At 40.1% G+C, this 15,862-nt stretch overlaps 1 protein-coding gene across 2 annotated transcripts in view; it reads left to right on the top strand.

Moving 5' to 3' along the window:
* The window catches only part of ECPAS (Ecm29 proteasome adaptor and scaffold), a 60,690-nt gene that overhangs the window by 32,861 nt on the left and 11,967 nt on the right, over window positions 1-15,862 (top strand). For both annotated transcript variants that reach the window (XM_068666262.1, XM_068666261.1), the window contains exons 20-35: window positions 284-418; window positions 1,759-1,924; window positions 2,330-2,502; window positions 3,011-3,112; window positions 4,545-4,668; window positions 5,642-5,787; window positions 6,914-6,968; window positions 7,748-7,862; window positions 8,823-8,888; window positions 9,151-9,268; window positions 10,516-10,683; window positions 11,519-11,598; window positions 12,364-12,469; window positions 13,541-13,588; window positions 14,591-14,712; window positions 15,638-15,788. In XM_068666262.1, the coding sequence (XP_068522363.1) occupies window positions 284-418; window positions 1,759-1,924; window positions 2,330-2,502; window positions 3,011-3,112; window positions 4,545-4,668; window positions 5,642-5,787; window positions 6,914-6,968; window positions 7,748-7,862; window positions 8,823-8,888; window positions 9,151-9,268; window positions 10,516-10,683; window positions 11,519-11,598; window positions 12,364-12,469; window positions 13,541-13,588; window positions 14,591-14,712; window positions 15,638-15,788 (1,875 nt within the window). The remainder of the gene's footprint in view (window positions 1-283; window positions 419-1,758; window positions 1,925-2,329; window positions 2,503-3,010; window positions 3,113-4,544; window positions 4,669-5,641; window positions 5,788-6,913; window positions 6,969-7,747; window positions 7,863-8,822; window positions 8,889-9,150; window positions 9,269-10,515; window positions 10,684-11,518; window positions 11,599-12,363; window positions 12,470-13,540; window positions 13,589-14,590; window positions 14,713-15,637; window positions 15,789-15,862) is intronic.

The following is a 15,862-nucleotide window of genomic DNA, read 5'->3' as shown; positions in this document are numbered from 1 at the left end:
TTTCTTTGAAAACAAAATTCAGCAAAGCGTTCTGTCAACATGTTTAACTGAGAGCTGGTGATTAGCCCTCCTGTGGCTAGTGGTAATCTTCCTGCTAAAAGTTAAGCATGTAATGAATGCTTTGCTCAATTTAATGCTTTGGTTCTTACTAGGTGATAGTACTCTCAGTTTAAAGAATGAAATACTATTTGTGCTGCTGCATGATGATTGTGGCTGTAAGTTTGGACCTCTGTATGAACAGACTGTTTGAGAAGTTATTGTTTCTTATTAACAACTCCCACAGAGCCTGATGAACACGAACAAAGAAGAAATGCGTGAGCTTGCTGCCCTGTTTTATTCTGTAGTGCTGTCTACAATGTCTGGAAATGAGCTTAGGGCCTCTGTGGAGCAGCTGATCAAGATGACAAAAGACAATCATGTAACTACCTTCCTTTGTCTGCTTCCTGCTGGGCTTTTTAGTGTCATGTAGCTGGTGGGAAATCTGAACCTCTCTCAGTGTTTCCATGATGTATTAGCCTTAATCTGAGTGTAAAATTAACTGGTTGGTTTCTAGTTGGGTGGTTGGAAGGGATTTTTGATGTAGGTGAGTGGAACGGATCTTTAAATAAATTAATCCCTGAAGCTGCTGTTCGTGTTAGTAAGAGGGTTTCTTGAAGACACTACTTGTAAGCAAAGCCAGTGCAGTCAATGTATTCACCAGTTTTAGCCCCCCAGATATTCGTTGTATTTTTGAAAGGTAATAGATTATACTACTTATATCCACCACATTCCTGATTCTGTATTTGTGGGTGGTTAAAGGCACCCACAGAACTAAGAAAATGCCTATTTTGTTACGTATGTCCCTCCCCTAGCTAAGCTGTAGCGCCCTGTGGCGTCACATCACCTGAGGGCATCCCACTGCTGCAGGGCTTGCCCTGCTCAGTGTCCTTGACTGTGTGAGGCTTGGCAGCTTTCAGCCCCCCAGGGGACTAAAAGCTGGGTTTTGAGGATCCTGTCCTGGCTGCAGAGTTAAGCCCTCACCTCTCCTTTTTTTTTCCCCTCTTTTTGTTAATTAAGGTAGCAATTAAGTCTCACAGCTTATTTCTGAAAAAAAAAAAAATATATATATATATATATCCTTTTATAAGAATTCACCTGTGGGAGAAGACACTGCCATTAGATAGTCTCAGCACCAAATCAGAACTGGAAAAATTAATGTGCTTGACATTTAAATGTAATAATTAGTTATCACAGTTTTGTTGCCTACCAGACTGTGTAGGGGTGCTGTCATCAATATTAGTAGGCCAAGTATACTGTCTGTGTCAGCAATGCAAATCTAAAGTAATTCCCCTTTATTACCAAAAAAAAAAATACATTTTGTGTTCATAATCTTTGCATGTCTTGTTTTCAAGTAGAGAGTATAGCATTATCTAAATTCACCTTGCTAAGTCTGTACTTAAAAATCATGAGTTGTTACTGTTTTGTTTTTTTTTTGTTTTTTTTTGGCCTAACCACCAAGGGTTTAGGAATGTGAGTTCCGGTGATAAATTCTGAATCTGTCCTCCTAAATCTCTTCTGAGTTCTGTTAATTTGTCCTAAAGGACTCCAGCAGAGAACATGAGCAGTATTAAGCACCCTGTTGTTGTGCTGTATGTTAGAACTCCACATTCTTCAGGGTGCTCCCCAGCTGGCTTGTCCATATGCGTTTTTAAATTAGTGCTGTGTGCAAAGTGTTACTTGCTTTGAAAATGAGATTTTCTGCATTGTTGTTGTCTGTAGAGTCCGGAGGTCCAACATGGATCCTTGTTGGCTTTGGGATTTACAGTAGGAAGGTACTTGGCCAAACGGAAAGTCAGAGCAATGGAGCTACATGACATAGAACAACCAAACACTGCAGTCATGCCGGAGCAAGAAGAGCTCATAAAGTTGACGACAGAGACAATAGGTAACTTCCCACCTAAGACTTTGCTGCACGTAACAGTTGTTTTTCAGCCACCCCAGGCTGAGGATTTTTCTAAGATATTCAGCTCATGCTATTACCTTGAGTTCATTTTGTGTTCCAAAATTTACAGCCTGTGAATTTACCGTATGATGAGATGTATGAGCATAACCCTTTTCAGCAAGAAATAGGTGGACTCTTTGCTCATTGACCAACATAGCACAATTAGGAGCAGTGCCACTGCCTAGGCTCCTCCCGATTTCTCCTCTCACTTTGATAAGTTCTTGCATAATGCTTCCTACCAGCTGTAGAGGAGATAAACACCTTGCCTGAGTAAAATATAAGTGCCTGGCTGCCCACTGCTAAATAATAGAACAAGATCAAAGCCATCCTGTTTACTTTTTCATGTAGGTTCTTTTCTGGACAGCACCTCTCCCTTCCTTGTGGTGGCTGCCTGCACGGCTCTTGGGGAGATTGGCAGGAATGGCCCCTTGCCAATCCCCAGTGAAGGCACAGGGTTTACAAAGCTGCAGCTTGTTGAAAGCTTATTGGCCCGAATCCCTTCCAGCAAGGAAACAAATAAGGTAAGATTTTGCAATGTTATGATTCTTGTTCATTTCTGGAATGCTCCATCCTTGGGTTTATGTTAATGCCAAACTCAGCCTTGAATTTTAAAGAAGTGCCTACTGAACCTTGTTAGACCAAGTGTTGGCTTTAGTGAGTCAGACTTAGAGTAAGGGTTTTCAGAAAATCCATCACTGCCTAGCAGTTGACTGAATGTGCTTTCCATATTTGTAAGTAGGAGCTAATGGGGTGAGAATTGTGAAAGGGGGTGATTTTAATTCTAGAAAAATTAAAATATCTTCTGGAGAATAATACTCAAAGGTAACATGAGATTTGTTTTGGTTGTATCGTATGGAAAAGCTGTGTTTTGGAAGAGAGGAGCAATTGACCTAGTAAGTCTCTTGCAAGTCTATTAAGAGAGACCTTAAGTGAAGCTTCAGAAAGACGATGAGAAGGAGAAGGAAAGGCTATCTTCTGGACTTACAGGAAAATAATGTGATTGTTATTCCTGTTTTGTTTGTATTTAAGATGAAGGAACGAGCAATACAAACATTAGGTTACTTTCCTGTGGGAGATGAAGATTTTCCTCACCAGAAATTACTGCTGCAAGGTTTAATGGATTCTGTGGAGGTGAGGGACTAGCAATGTATTATTCTTTATACTGCAATGAGTTTTTCCATTTGAATGCTTTCAGTATACTCTGGTGCAAGGTTTCCAAAGGCAGCTGTCTTCTCATAATACTGTCCCTTACTGTTTGGAAGCTGGTTTGAAATAGGGAGCAGAGGTGGGTTTGGGGATTGTAAAATTATAAAATGTTCTATGCCACAGTTTAAAAACTTGCAGTTGAGGTTTCTGCCCTAGTCTCTGAGATGAGGACTACCAATATGCATAAAATATTCAGTGCTTGTAGCAATGAAGCCGTAGGTCTGTATTTTGGCCTTCAAAAACACCCTAAAAGTTCCTTTCATGTTCCTTTTCATCAGAAGTATGTCAGCTGCTGTTATTCCCTTGAATTAGCAACTTTCTTTATAATAAGATCTTTTGTCAGTCTAATCCACATGGTTTTTAGTGCAGTGTATTTTTTCACAGTACTGCAGAGCTGCTATACATTCTGCAATGTGCCAGACAGCAAAATTAAATAGGAAGTGTGCTCTTTATAGCTTGTTTTTGTCTTCCTTCCTTGGTCGTGCTCACGTAGGAGCTGTAGAAGCATCTATTGAGTATGAAACAGGCTGGCTTTGCTGAGTGCTCCCGTCTGATGTGATCAAACAAGCAAGAATAGTAAGAACATTGTGTACACATCTACCAAATTATGGTTTTGAGTGCTGTGTTTATCTCCTGGAACTGCTTGTAGACATTACAACTTCCTTTATAAAATGTGTGCTTCAGAAAAAAAAAAAATCTTAGACTGCTAAGGACCTATTTGTCCAAATGCATGAGCATTTTGGACTTCCAGAGAGTAAGGCAAGCAATCTAGAAGGTACACAGCAGGTTTGGAAAAAAGTTCTTAGAGCAAAAGATTCATCATAAATAGTGACAAAAAATTGGCAGAGTTCTGCACATTCTGTTCCTGAGATCTTAGGAAAATAGTGGAAAGAGGACAAAGCAAAGCAAAATAACGGCTGTTTTTCATGTGAAAGACAAATTTGTTCCTCTCTTAGAGTCACAGTAATTTTTGTTAATGTCTGATGATCTTGTTCTAACATAGTGTTATTTCAAACCTATGTCTCCAATTTTCTGTTCACTGATTTAAGCTTGTGTAGCGACTGTCAAGTGCTTTACAGGAGGCATGTAGTAAAAATTAAGTGTGGAAATCCAGGTGTGATAATTTTAGCTCTTACCATTTGTTTTGGAGACTTCTACACTGGCACAGTTTACATCAGCTTCAAGGTGTCTGAGTCACCAGCTGGTCTTAGAAATTCAACAAAAGTGTGGTCTTATTGTAAATTGGTGCTGAGAATTGAAGTTGGGGAAAAGGCTGTGGTTTTGTAGAACAAATGCCACAATTTTTTTTTGGTGTTTGTTTAATTGGTAGTCAGTGAGGCTCTGTTGTGTTTTTCAGGCTAAACAAATAGAACTGCAGTTCACTGTTGGTGAAGCTATTACCAGTGCTGCTGTAGGAACCAGCTCAGTGGCTGCACGTGATGCATGGACAGTAACAGAGGAGGAATATATACCCCCTCCAGGTAGGCCTTCCTAATCACGGGGGGCTGGGTTGAGAAACATGAAATCTCACAGTTCTGGCCTAACACTGGTTTTGTCTCTGTGATGTTTCATTTGTAATGGTAAGAAGTAAAGAGACATTTTCCCCTGCACTTTGCATAATGTTCTGTGTTGTGCGGTGCTGTTATAAACAAGTCATTTCTGCCCATCTACAAAGGGTGGAAGACTTTATTTCACATACTTTTTAAATAGCTTCTTGATGAAATCTAATTAATTGTTACTTGACACTGCATTTATTTTTTTTTATTTCGGTTTCCCATGTTAAGTTAGCTTCAGGTTTAACATACACAAATCTTTAAAAATAGCATTTTGAAGACTGCATTGGAAAATAGGATTATAAGATTAAATTGCAAGTTCTTTTCCAACGACTTGGACCAGCGCTTGGATTAAGTTGCAGATACGGTAGATGGAGCAGTTTAAGGACTGAGATTCGGTGTCAGTTGAAATAAGAACTTGACAAAATGCTAGCTCTGAAACAGACAGCTGTACGTATCAGCCTCAGACCTGCAAACAGGGTATTAATGTTGGGAGAGTGGTCTTAGATCTCAAGTGTACACAAAGCTGAGTATGTAGAAACCAAACTGTGCCTTTGCTCCAGGATTTTGGAGCCATAACATGCATGCATGCACACACTCATGCAAAAGTAGTGCACTGAATCATATGCAGTATGAGTGGTACATCTCCTCAGCCACAGGCTCTGCAACACTTCCATGAAGGGTTAGGATAACTCTGTTCCGTGTTTCTTTTACAATAAATACTTTCCCAGAGACTACACTGAAGTTTTTTTTCTGAATAAGTAGAGATTAAAATGTCACCTAAGTACTCATAGGCTGACAGGTGTTTCATTGCTGCTGCATGTTACATGGAAATTAAAAACAAGGGTGGCAGATTCTGAAATTTCCCTCCTTCCCCTCCACCTTTCTTTTTCTCCGCTAGATTTGAAGGTGAATGATGTGGTTCCCTGGGTCCTAGACCTAATTTTGAACAAGCACATTATCAGCCCCAACCCACATGTTAGGCAAGCAGCTTGCATCTGGCTTCTATCAATGGTGAAGAAGCTGAGCACGCACAAAGCAATTAAGGTAAGGACTATGCCCTTTTCCTAGCACTTGCTCCTTGTCCGTATTTTTGCTGCTCGCCTCCTTTCTGTCCTTTCCGTCCCCTTCACTTCCATTGCCTCTTCCTTCCCAGTGCTGCTCCAGTCATTACTGAGGTCTTTTTAAGTCAAGGCTTGTCTTTTGTTAGTACGGGAGCATACTAGCTGGCAGCTGAACGAGGCTGTGTGGACCTTTGCAAGCATCTGACTTGTTCTCAGGTCAAAGTGAGCATGGTGCAAATATCTTACATAAGATAAAGTGCCAGCGCATCTTCCATTAGAAAGAATACGTGGGTGTCTCTAGAGTTTTTAGGATTTCTCTTCGGAAAATATTAAAAGGAGGTATGCAAGGGGAAGAAATTGGAAACCTAGATGGAATTCCTGGGCTTGTTTGTTTCACAGAGTTCACCACAACTTTGTTACCTAGCAGAAGTTATACACTTAATATACTTAATATTTGTGGTGTACTTTGAAAATCTTGTATTTAGTGGGTTTGTCTGTTATGGCAGTCCCAAAATGTGAAAGATCCTATGCAAAGAAAGACTTAAAGCATTCCCAACAGAAATATCCTCTCTTCACACAGAGATACTATAGGCTGTGATGAGACCAGGTTACCACTTTGTGCTCTGCAGGCAATTGATAAAGAGCTTTGGAAGACGAGATGCTTTGCTAATTTAAGCTGCTACTTTTAAAACCTTGCCATGTATTATACTCACCTAACAGTGAAATCTTGTGGGAGGTGGCAAAATCCTCTAGTTTGGGGGTGAAGGAAGGCTGTCCCTTGCACAGGGGACAGTCCTGTCTGGCTGCAAGTCAGACTTATGACATGCTACTGCTGTGCATTAAACAAGGAAAATAAAGTATGTGGTTTACTAATGACATGATAACTATTAAAAAAAAAAAAGTTCTGGTCAAATTACTGTTATGTTCTGTGGATGTCAATCAGGCTGTTGCTTACCAGTCTGAGAAGACAGCAGTTTTTGTCACAGTTGTAGCTCAGATAGACAACTCTACTGATACGGTAACCTCTGTTTACCTGTTAGGGGCTTCCTTTTCAGAGAAAGGATACTAAACCTAAAATAAAAATAATGTCCTTCTTTCTCATCTTTCAGTCTCATCTCAAGGATATCCAAAGTGCATTTGTTTCAATTCTGTCAGATAGCGATGGTAAGTACTATCACAACAGTTTTTTATGTTGTAGTGGGGTCTTAACAGATGGAGGGAATCTTTAACAGGTAGAAAGTCACCTACACCCTCTTTGTCAGCCAAAATTAAATGATGACTCTAGAAACATACATTTCTGAAGTAGTACAAGTGATTTTGTGATCTTTCCTAGGTGTCACATACAAAAATAAACATAGTTTTCTTCTGTGCTTTGCTAATGAAGCACAAATCTTCTGCATTTTCTCCTGCAGACTGTAATAACAGAAACTGTTTGGTCTGCCATGCTCTGAGCAGAAAAATAAGTATCACAGAGTTCTGCATGGACAGCAACTCTGAGACCTCTTCAAACTAACATTATTTTGGCTTGTATGTCCACCCATGGCAGCTAGTGGGAAGGATGGCATCCAGTGGCCTAACCAGACCTCACTGAAGTTAAAGAAGAAAGTGTTGCTATTACCTTTGCTGAACTTGAGGGCAGGGGCCAGCAGCATGTAAGAATACTGGCAGCTCTTAGAATGCTCTCAGCTATTTCAAAACCACTAGTGGCAATATTAACAAGAAGATGTCAGTTTACTGGGGGGTTTGCCTTTGGAATTAACTGCTGCTTCAGAATCCAAAATTTGTGTCGTGCCAGACTAGCTCTGCTGTGAAATGGAGAGCTGTGATCTACAGCACAGAGTTTCTGTTCCTTAATTGTGATTTTGGTTGGATCTGGTTATTGAAATTTGTTTATTACTAATGACATGCTTACCTTTAATTTTACTTTGTAAAATCTCTTGCAGAGCTTAGTCAAGATGTTGCTTCAAAAGGTCTTGGGCTGATATATGAACTAGGAAGTGAACAGGACCAGCAAGAGCTAGTCACCACACTTGTTGATACCCTTATGACTGGGAAAAGGTACAGTGTGCAAAGTGAGAGAGTACTGTGAGCTGTGTGTCTGATGGGAACAAAAATGTGCCTTTCTTTTGGGTGGAGAGATGCTTTGTGGCCAAGGGGAAGCCGTTATCCTCCTACTGCAGGGGAGTCAAACCAGGACATTTCTTAGTTCAGCTTAGAGTTTATTTTGAGTGAAGTTGTTCCAGTTTTGTTCCATTCTGAATTTAGCAAAGCTTCCAAATAATGATTCAGTCCTGATTCAGGCAGTTCAAATCAGTTTGCGTTTGGTTAGATTTCCTACTTGCTGTGTTGTGTAATTGCAAAGGACAATGACCTCCTGCAGCAAGTCTGAACAATGTAAATGTTGCAGAAACAGAGACTTGGCTGTGTCTGAAGTGCACTTTTTGTTGAGGAGGATTATTCACGGTCACTTCTGTGCTCTAGTGCAAAAACTGACAGTCCTACAGGACTCCTTGCTGACAATCATGTTGAATTAGTGCTAGAAATGCTCTTCAACAGCCTAATCCTGCCTAACCTGGTGTGAGTGTGGCCACCGTGAATGACAAAAAATGCAGTCTTGTATTTTGAGGGATCCAGTGGTGGTGAACAGGAAGATGAATGGAAAGTGGATTTTTTTCATTCTCAAGTAGTCATGTGCTCTTCAGGGTGTGGGTTGTGTCTGGTCTGAAATAAAAAGCCATCATTCAGTATATTTGACTCTTAGCTCCTGACTACACAGCGAAATCCTAATGTTCTGAAGCTTCTCATTAACATTACATGTGCCACAGGTTAGTCAGATTACCTGTAGTGTGTTTACCTTTGTGCATCTGTACCCTGTGCTGTTGTTGTTGTTGTTGTTGTTTGCTTGTGGGACTAGAATTGGGAAAGTACTGAGTAATAGAGCAAAACAAATTCACTTGTTCTGTAGCATGCAGTCCGATAGAATTTGGTGAAGTTAACACTGGACCTCTTTTCCACCAGAGCCAAACATGAGATGACAGGAGAAACGGTGGTGTTTCAGGGTGGCCTGAGCAAAACCCCGGATGGGTAAGTTTAATGACAGTCATAGTGAAAGACATGCAATCAGTGCTGGAATGGTATTCACCAGACCCAATACAGCCTGTAAATCTGCTTCCTGTGTTTTTCATTCCTTCTTGTTCTTTAAGTTACTGTAACTACTGTAATGTAATGCTGATAGGGAGTTCACTTCGCTCTGTGCTTTCGGCTCTGATTTGTCTGTTGTGGTGTATCTGTAGCTAAACGTAGTAATTCCCCTAAAAATAACTGATTTCCTTTCTGCTTTCCAAAGTCAAGGTCTTTCTACCTACAAGGAGCTTTGTTCGCTGGCTAGTGATCTCAATCAGCCAGACCTGGTATACAAATTCATGAATCTGGCCAACCATCATGCCATGTGGAATTCTCGGAAGGTAATTTACTGTTTTCATACCACTTTCATTCCCTCTGTGAGCTCTGGAAACAGTAACTGCATTTCTCTAGCTCGGTTATATGATCCATGTGGAAGCCACGTGTTGGTGCTTTAGTGTCAGGTTCAATGCAAATTCGGCAGCCAGAGAAGCAAATTTAGGATTACTTCTTACAACAAAACGTTGGTATCACATGGTTTATAGTTTATATCATCTTGCATTCCACTCTGAATCAGCTGTGATCCTTTCCTTTCATTTTTGAGAGCATTTAGGGACCAGGTCTTGATGTGTTCAGGCAGTGAGATAACATTTTCAAAACTGGATGAGTTTTCACCTGCCAGAGATAATGAGCCTTGTTACATAACAAATCACAGAAAAAAAGTATTCAGCAACAAGATGCTAGAAACCAGGTTGAAAATGCACTGGTTTAACCACTGTTGCCAAAGTAGTGTCCTTTTTTTTTTTTTTTTTAACTTACCTAGTGCTAAAACCTTTGTATTTTAAAGCTACTGGGACCCTTAGAAAAGTCAGAAGACTGATGGATACATTTCCTGGAAAAAAAAAAGCATAGCAAAATAAACTTTACCAAGCCCTAACTTGGCAACTGCTTCACTGGTTTTACATACACATGGAAGAACTTGTTTTGTCCCTTGGAGCAAAATAATAATAATAATAATAAGTAGGCATCATCTATAGTGCACCTCCCACGCTCTTTTTGTGCTCCTTACCTGAGGTTTCAAGTCTCTGGTGACTTAGTGCAAAAAAAAACAAGCTCCAACATTAGCTCTCTCTCTGTCCTGGGATTCCAGGAGGCACAGGAACATAGCTAGATTCATCATCCTTGTGGAATTTCACCAGTCAGGATAAGTCAAAGAAAATCTAATCAGCTACTTGAGGTTGAGCTCTGGCATTTGAGGAAATTGCAGTCATTTAAGTTGAATGGGACATCTGGAAGTCTGTGCTCCATCCATGCCAAGCTGTGCAGGACCTTGCCAGATGATGCCTCTGTTTTCCTTACACTGTCTACAACATCTTGGTCCTTGGTCATAACTGGGAATTTGACTTTCCTAGACTGTGACCCAAACAGTAAATCCTTTGAAATCCCTTCAGCGAGGTTTTGGGTGGCAGCTTTTGACATAGCAAGTCAGGAAGCATAGATGAAGTCACTGGAGGTAGTCACTGCACTGCCTGTACTGAGTAGCTTCTCTCTGGGCTTTCCTTCATCAAATATTCTTTTGTTACCTTTTTAGGGAGCAGCTTTTGGTTTCAATGTGATAGCTGCCAAGGCTGGAGAGCAGCTGGCTCCATTTTTGCCCCAGCTTCTTCCCCGGCTCTACCGCTACCAGTTTGACCCCAACCTGGGCATTCGACAGGCAATGACCAGCATTTGGAATGCCTTGGTCACTGACAAGTCAATGGTAAGTGAGCTGTAAAATATAGAGCGGTGGGTTGCTGCTAACCCTGGAGCATCTCAAAGATCCTCTTGGCAAAGCTGTATCTTGTGAAAGGCTGTGCAGGAAGAGGTGAGATGTTGTTCTCAAGAAAGAGTTTGTTAAATCTGTGGATGAGGTGGAAAATGCACAGAGCTTTTGTAGCTGCCTCTTATGTGTGAAAGGATATTGCAGACTTTGTGTGGCCAATCTTAAAGTTTGACTGACTTGACACTTAAAGTGCGGTCTTTCCTCTCTGTGATATGGCTTTGATATTGCTTATGAGAAACTTTTCAGAAGTCCTTGTAGCTGAAGATGCATTTCTAAAGCAACAGCATCTAGATATGGTTCCTCAATTCTGAAACAGGATGAAACTCATTTGACGACGATGTTCCATCAGTTTGAGGGTAATTCTGCTTTGGCAAGTCTCAGGAATAAGTGACTTTCACGATGTGCCCATACTATATATCCAAAAGGCCTGAAACTGGGTTTGCAAATCCTTTTTCCCAGCAAGGCTGATCTTTGTGAATTCTGATCCTTCAACAAAGGGCAACTGCTTCTCCTGTAAATACGTGTTTGGTGCTGCATCTAAACAGTTCTGTTGGTAAAGGACTGTCACAGTGCTAAGCCCTGAAGCAGTGCAGAGAAAGGCACTTCTAAAGCAAAGTCAAAATAAGCTTGCAGAGTCAGCTCTGGCGAGCATTAGTTTATCTGCTGTGGCTAAAAGCAGGTTTTATTGTCCAAAAGGATCTTGTTTTCAGAGGGCAGGATAGATGCACGCGCCTTGTTTTTTTCATGTATGCTCTTTTCTTTTTAATTGTAGGTTGATAAGTACATGAAGGAAATTCTTGAGGATTTGATCAGTAACCTAACCAGCAGTCTCTGGAGAATCAGGGAATCCAGGTATTGCTAGGAAAAGTAACAGATTTTATTTTGAACTCTCATCTTCACCATAAACCTGTTAACCAAAAGAAGTCAGTGGAGAGGAAGATGTCTTTTCAACAGGATAGACTCAAACCTTGGAGTCTGCACTTGAAGTGATACAGTCTTAAAGCTATTTGGTTCATAGAGCCTGAAAATTTGTATTGGATTCATCTTGACATGATACTAAAAAATGTTCTCCAAAGGAGAGAAGCTTTCTGGTCACAAAGTTACTGGCTATCCTTGGGCCTGAAGTATTGCATTATGTTAGAAAATACTGACATTCTGGCTATATATGTGCTTGGCAGGAGGGTGCCATTTGGTATGGCATTTTTAATAAACTGTTGCTTACATTGGTTTGTGGTTATGCTGTACTGAAAACTTCCTTTTTAATTTCAGTTACAGACATAAGACCATTGTAGTTTGTTTTTGTTTTTTTTTCCTTATCCTGTACTGGGATAAAAGAAATAAGAAATGATATCCCAATTGGAATGTTTGTAATAGCAGTTTTCACCACAGCAGCCTTTCTTGCATGCTGTCACCTGTTTCAGATTTCACCTGTCCAGCTGAATGTTTTTTTTTCCTTCTGTTAAGAGACATTTTCTTGCAACAAAGTAGATTAAGGGTTTTGAGAAAATGAGGAAAGTCAAACAGTTCTTTATTTTTTCATTAAGCCACTTACTTATTTAGTTATATCCATATCAAATAAATATACCGTGTGATCGAAATGAAATTCCTTGTTTGCAGCTGTCTAGCACTGAATGACTTATTAAGAGGAAGGCCTTTGGATGACATTATAGACAAGCTTCCAGAGATCTGGGAAATCCTATTTAGAGTGCAAGATGACATTAAGGTAATGGAACTGATGTCTGAACAGGAATCTTTCACGAAAAGTACAGTGATCAGACTCTGAGGTGTTTAAAAAGTGATTCTTTGAGAGATTGAGTTGAAGCTAATGGGATTTCTGTGTTAAGCACACTACTACAAGTTCAGGCCCTTTACAATTAAAATTTCCATGCTCTTGTAAATTCGCTGTGTATTTTTACTCTTGTTTTTAAGGGTTAGTTTTTATTCCTGCTGTGATTATTCTTGAAGGTTCAGCACTTTTCCTGGATATAAAAGAATTCCTAAATATATGCTTAATTCTTAAGTATAGAAAAGTTTATTTTGGACTGCTTGTGTGCTTAAATTAAAGGCCTTACAGATATGAAGTCAGAGTCCTCATGTTCTTCCAGGTTTGTGCCATATTTTCTCTGGATCCAGGTTTTCCTGCTGAAGCAGGGCTGGGCTGTTTCCCAGACTGTGCCATCTACCAGGAAACTGCTTTCATACTAGTAAATTCAGTGTGTTCAGAAATGTTCATGGGCATTCAAACCAACTGGCACAGAATGTTCTGCTTTTATGCTAATAATGTTAGCCTCCAAAAAAAGAGCAGCCTGCAAGCTGCTTTTCGTGAAGGGTCCATGGGACACACTAATTCCTGAATTTTACTTGGAAGTAGCTTGGGAAAGTCTGCTTGTGACTGGCCATAATTCTTCTGAGAGCATTCAGGGAATTTATCAGGGTATAGAATCACAGAATATCCCAAATTGGAAGGGACCCATAAGGATCATTGAGTCCAACTCCATGTAGGTGATTGTGTTTCATTACCCAGGAGTATATTGCTCAAAACTTGTTAATTCGTTAATTCATCAATGCAGGTAAACTTAGAGTCTACTTGGTAATGGTGTCTGGTGCTATCAGAGTCATGCTGATTTTACTGTTTGCTTTTAGTCCATCTTTCTATAGCCCTAGACAAATTTATTTGAAAATTATCAGCAATTAATATAGCCTTGACGGTGTTAGTGATAACACTTATCAATGAATATGAGTCATTATATAGAAGTTTTAAAAATAGTAAAAATGTTATTGTTTTGCTTTTTAGGAATCTGTGCGAAAGGCAGCAGAACTAGCCCTAAAAACTTTAAGCAAGGTAAAAATCTAATCTTGTTGTTTGCTCATGGACATGTTTTTCTTTTTTTGATTTAAGATAATCATTAATTTTCATCTCTCCAGGAGTGTCCTTTTTGCTATAGTCTGTTATCTTGAAAAAATGTCTAGTATCTGATACAATGATGAACAGAACAGCCACCTGAAAGGCAATCTTAATAATTTTGGCCACATACACTTCTGTACTTCCATTAACATTGGTGGAGTTGTGGTGCTTGAGGTTAACACAGTGTTAAGTTCTGAACAGCCACAGGAGGGAGATACTGATTTTTTTTCTTTACCTTTTTTTTTTTTTCCCACTTGGGGATGAGATTTAAGGAAATGTTTTGTAACTGCAGCAGGTTGTAGCTGACCAAGCCCAATGGAATCTGGCATGAAATAAAGTAACCCAGTCTGAACTTTACTGTTTGGTGCTCTTGCTGACACAAGATACCTTGGGTGTAACACTTAACATCACTTAGTGTTTTGTTTGATACTCCTCTAAAAGGTCAGATCCGTGGAAATGGGAACAGATCATAAGAGCCACGTTTGAAATCATAACTTTCACAATGCATGCAGCATGAAATTGCCATGGCAAAAGCATGGTGACCCGGTCCCAACACGTTTTTGTTACCATCCCAGAATCTGTTCTGATCTGGGACTTAGTGCTCTGCCTTGTGGGACAGTTGAATCCGTGTAACTGAGACAGGCTGTCCCTGGGCTGAGAGGTCTTTTGGTTCATCTCTTCATCCACACATGGATCTTGGCTGTTAGCTATGAATTTGCCTTTTCTGGAAAGTGACTGTAGCCGGAACTTCTTTAGAAACGTGGCTTAGGATCTTAAGTGCTTCCTGGAGAGAAGAATGAACGTGTAATAGAGCCTGGGCTTGTTTGTAAGCAGTTGTAGTTGCAGTTGGCTTCTTCTGTCTGACCAAAATGGTGTTTTAATGAAATATAAGCAGGAGGTTTTTGTGCGCTTGCAACACCAATTCTCATCCGTTCCCAGGTTTGTGTGAAAATGTGTGATCCCTCTAAAGGAGCTGCGGGTCAGAAGACAGTAGCTGTATTGCTTCCTTGCCTCCTAGACAAAGGAATAGTAAGCACAGTTGCTGAAGTCCGATCTCTCAGGTTAGTTTTGCATCACATACGTTCGCTGGGGGTGAGGGCACAGAGACCCAGCTTATTCACCTGAATTGCAGAATGTTTTGTATTTGAAGTCACAAATTTCTCCCCAAATCAGCCTTCATACTGAACCCTTCTCTCACTGAATTCAAACTGGGAACTGCATGTATCTTTTGGGGACCTCCTATTTAAACAAGTGACCAAGGTGACTGCATTTGGTCACGTTGTTCAATATTTTATGCTGTTTAATGGTTCAGTGTCTCTTGAAATGTAGGGAATTCACATGCTTGTCACTTTGTAACCTAATTTATTCTTTCATTTACTTTATGCACAGAAAAACAGAAAAATTCAGACCTGGAGTGTAGTTGATCTTCCCAGAAACAATTTTCTTTTATTGGACATAATTACCCAGGAAGGTTAGAAAGCTCCAAACAGATTGTAGTGAATATTGCTTAAATTTTTCATCCTTTTTGAAGTGTTAAAAACCCTCTGACACAATGCAGCCAGAGAAATCTGGTCAGTCTAATACTGACAAATGGGATTTGAACAAATCTTTGCAATTTGTTTTTCTTGGGCAGAGATGATTGATTTCTCTGGGCTGACTTTGCCCAGAGCTTTCTTTGAAACATGACGACATGTTACTTCTTCCTGCATCTGTCTGTAGTACTGTCTGTTTGCCAGTTCCCTTTATGATACCCTGGCCAATCTAAGCAATCTCTGTGCAAAGCATAGCCTCAGTTGGAGGCTTATAGCTAGGGTCTGGTCCTGCCTAATCAGAACAATATACAGAATACTGTTTGCAGGTAGATTTATACTGGCATACCTGAGACTTGGAATGACCTTTTTGTTGGTACTGAATGAGAGTGGACAAGAGATTTTTCAATTAAGTCTTTATGTTGCTGTGTTGACCTTCCCTTTGATCTTTTTCCAGCATTAACACTCTTGTGAAGATCAGTAAAAGTGCTGGATCTATGCTGAAACCTCATGCACCAAAACTTATCCCTGCCCTGCTGGAGTCCTTGAGTGTGCTGGAGCCTCAGGTCCTCAATTATTTGAGTCTTTGTGCAACAGATCAGGAGAAAGTAAGTATCAACAGAGCAAAAATTTGGAAGATACAAGCTTCATTTGTTTTGTTGGTGAACAGAAAAATAGAAGA

This window comes from Anas acuta, chromosome Z (assembly GCF_963932015.1).
Source record: "Anas acuta chromosome Z, bAnaAcu1.1, whole genome shotgun sequence".
NCBI lineage: Eukaryota > Metazoa > Chordata > Aves > Anseriformes > Anatidae > Anas > Anas acuta.
Note: the sequence above shows the minus strand (reverse complement) of the source record. Positions and strands in the feature narration are given on the sequence as shown.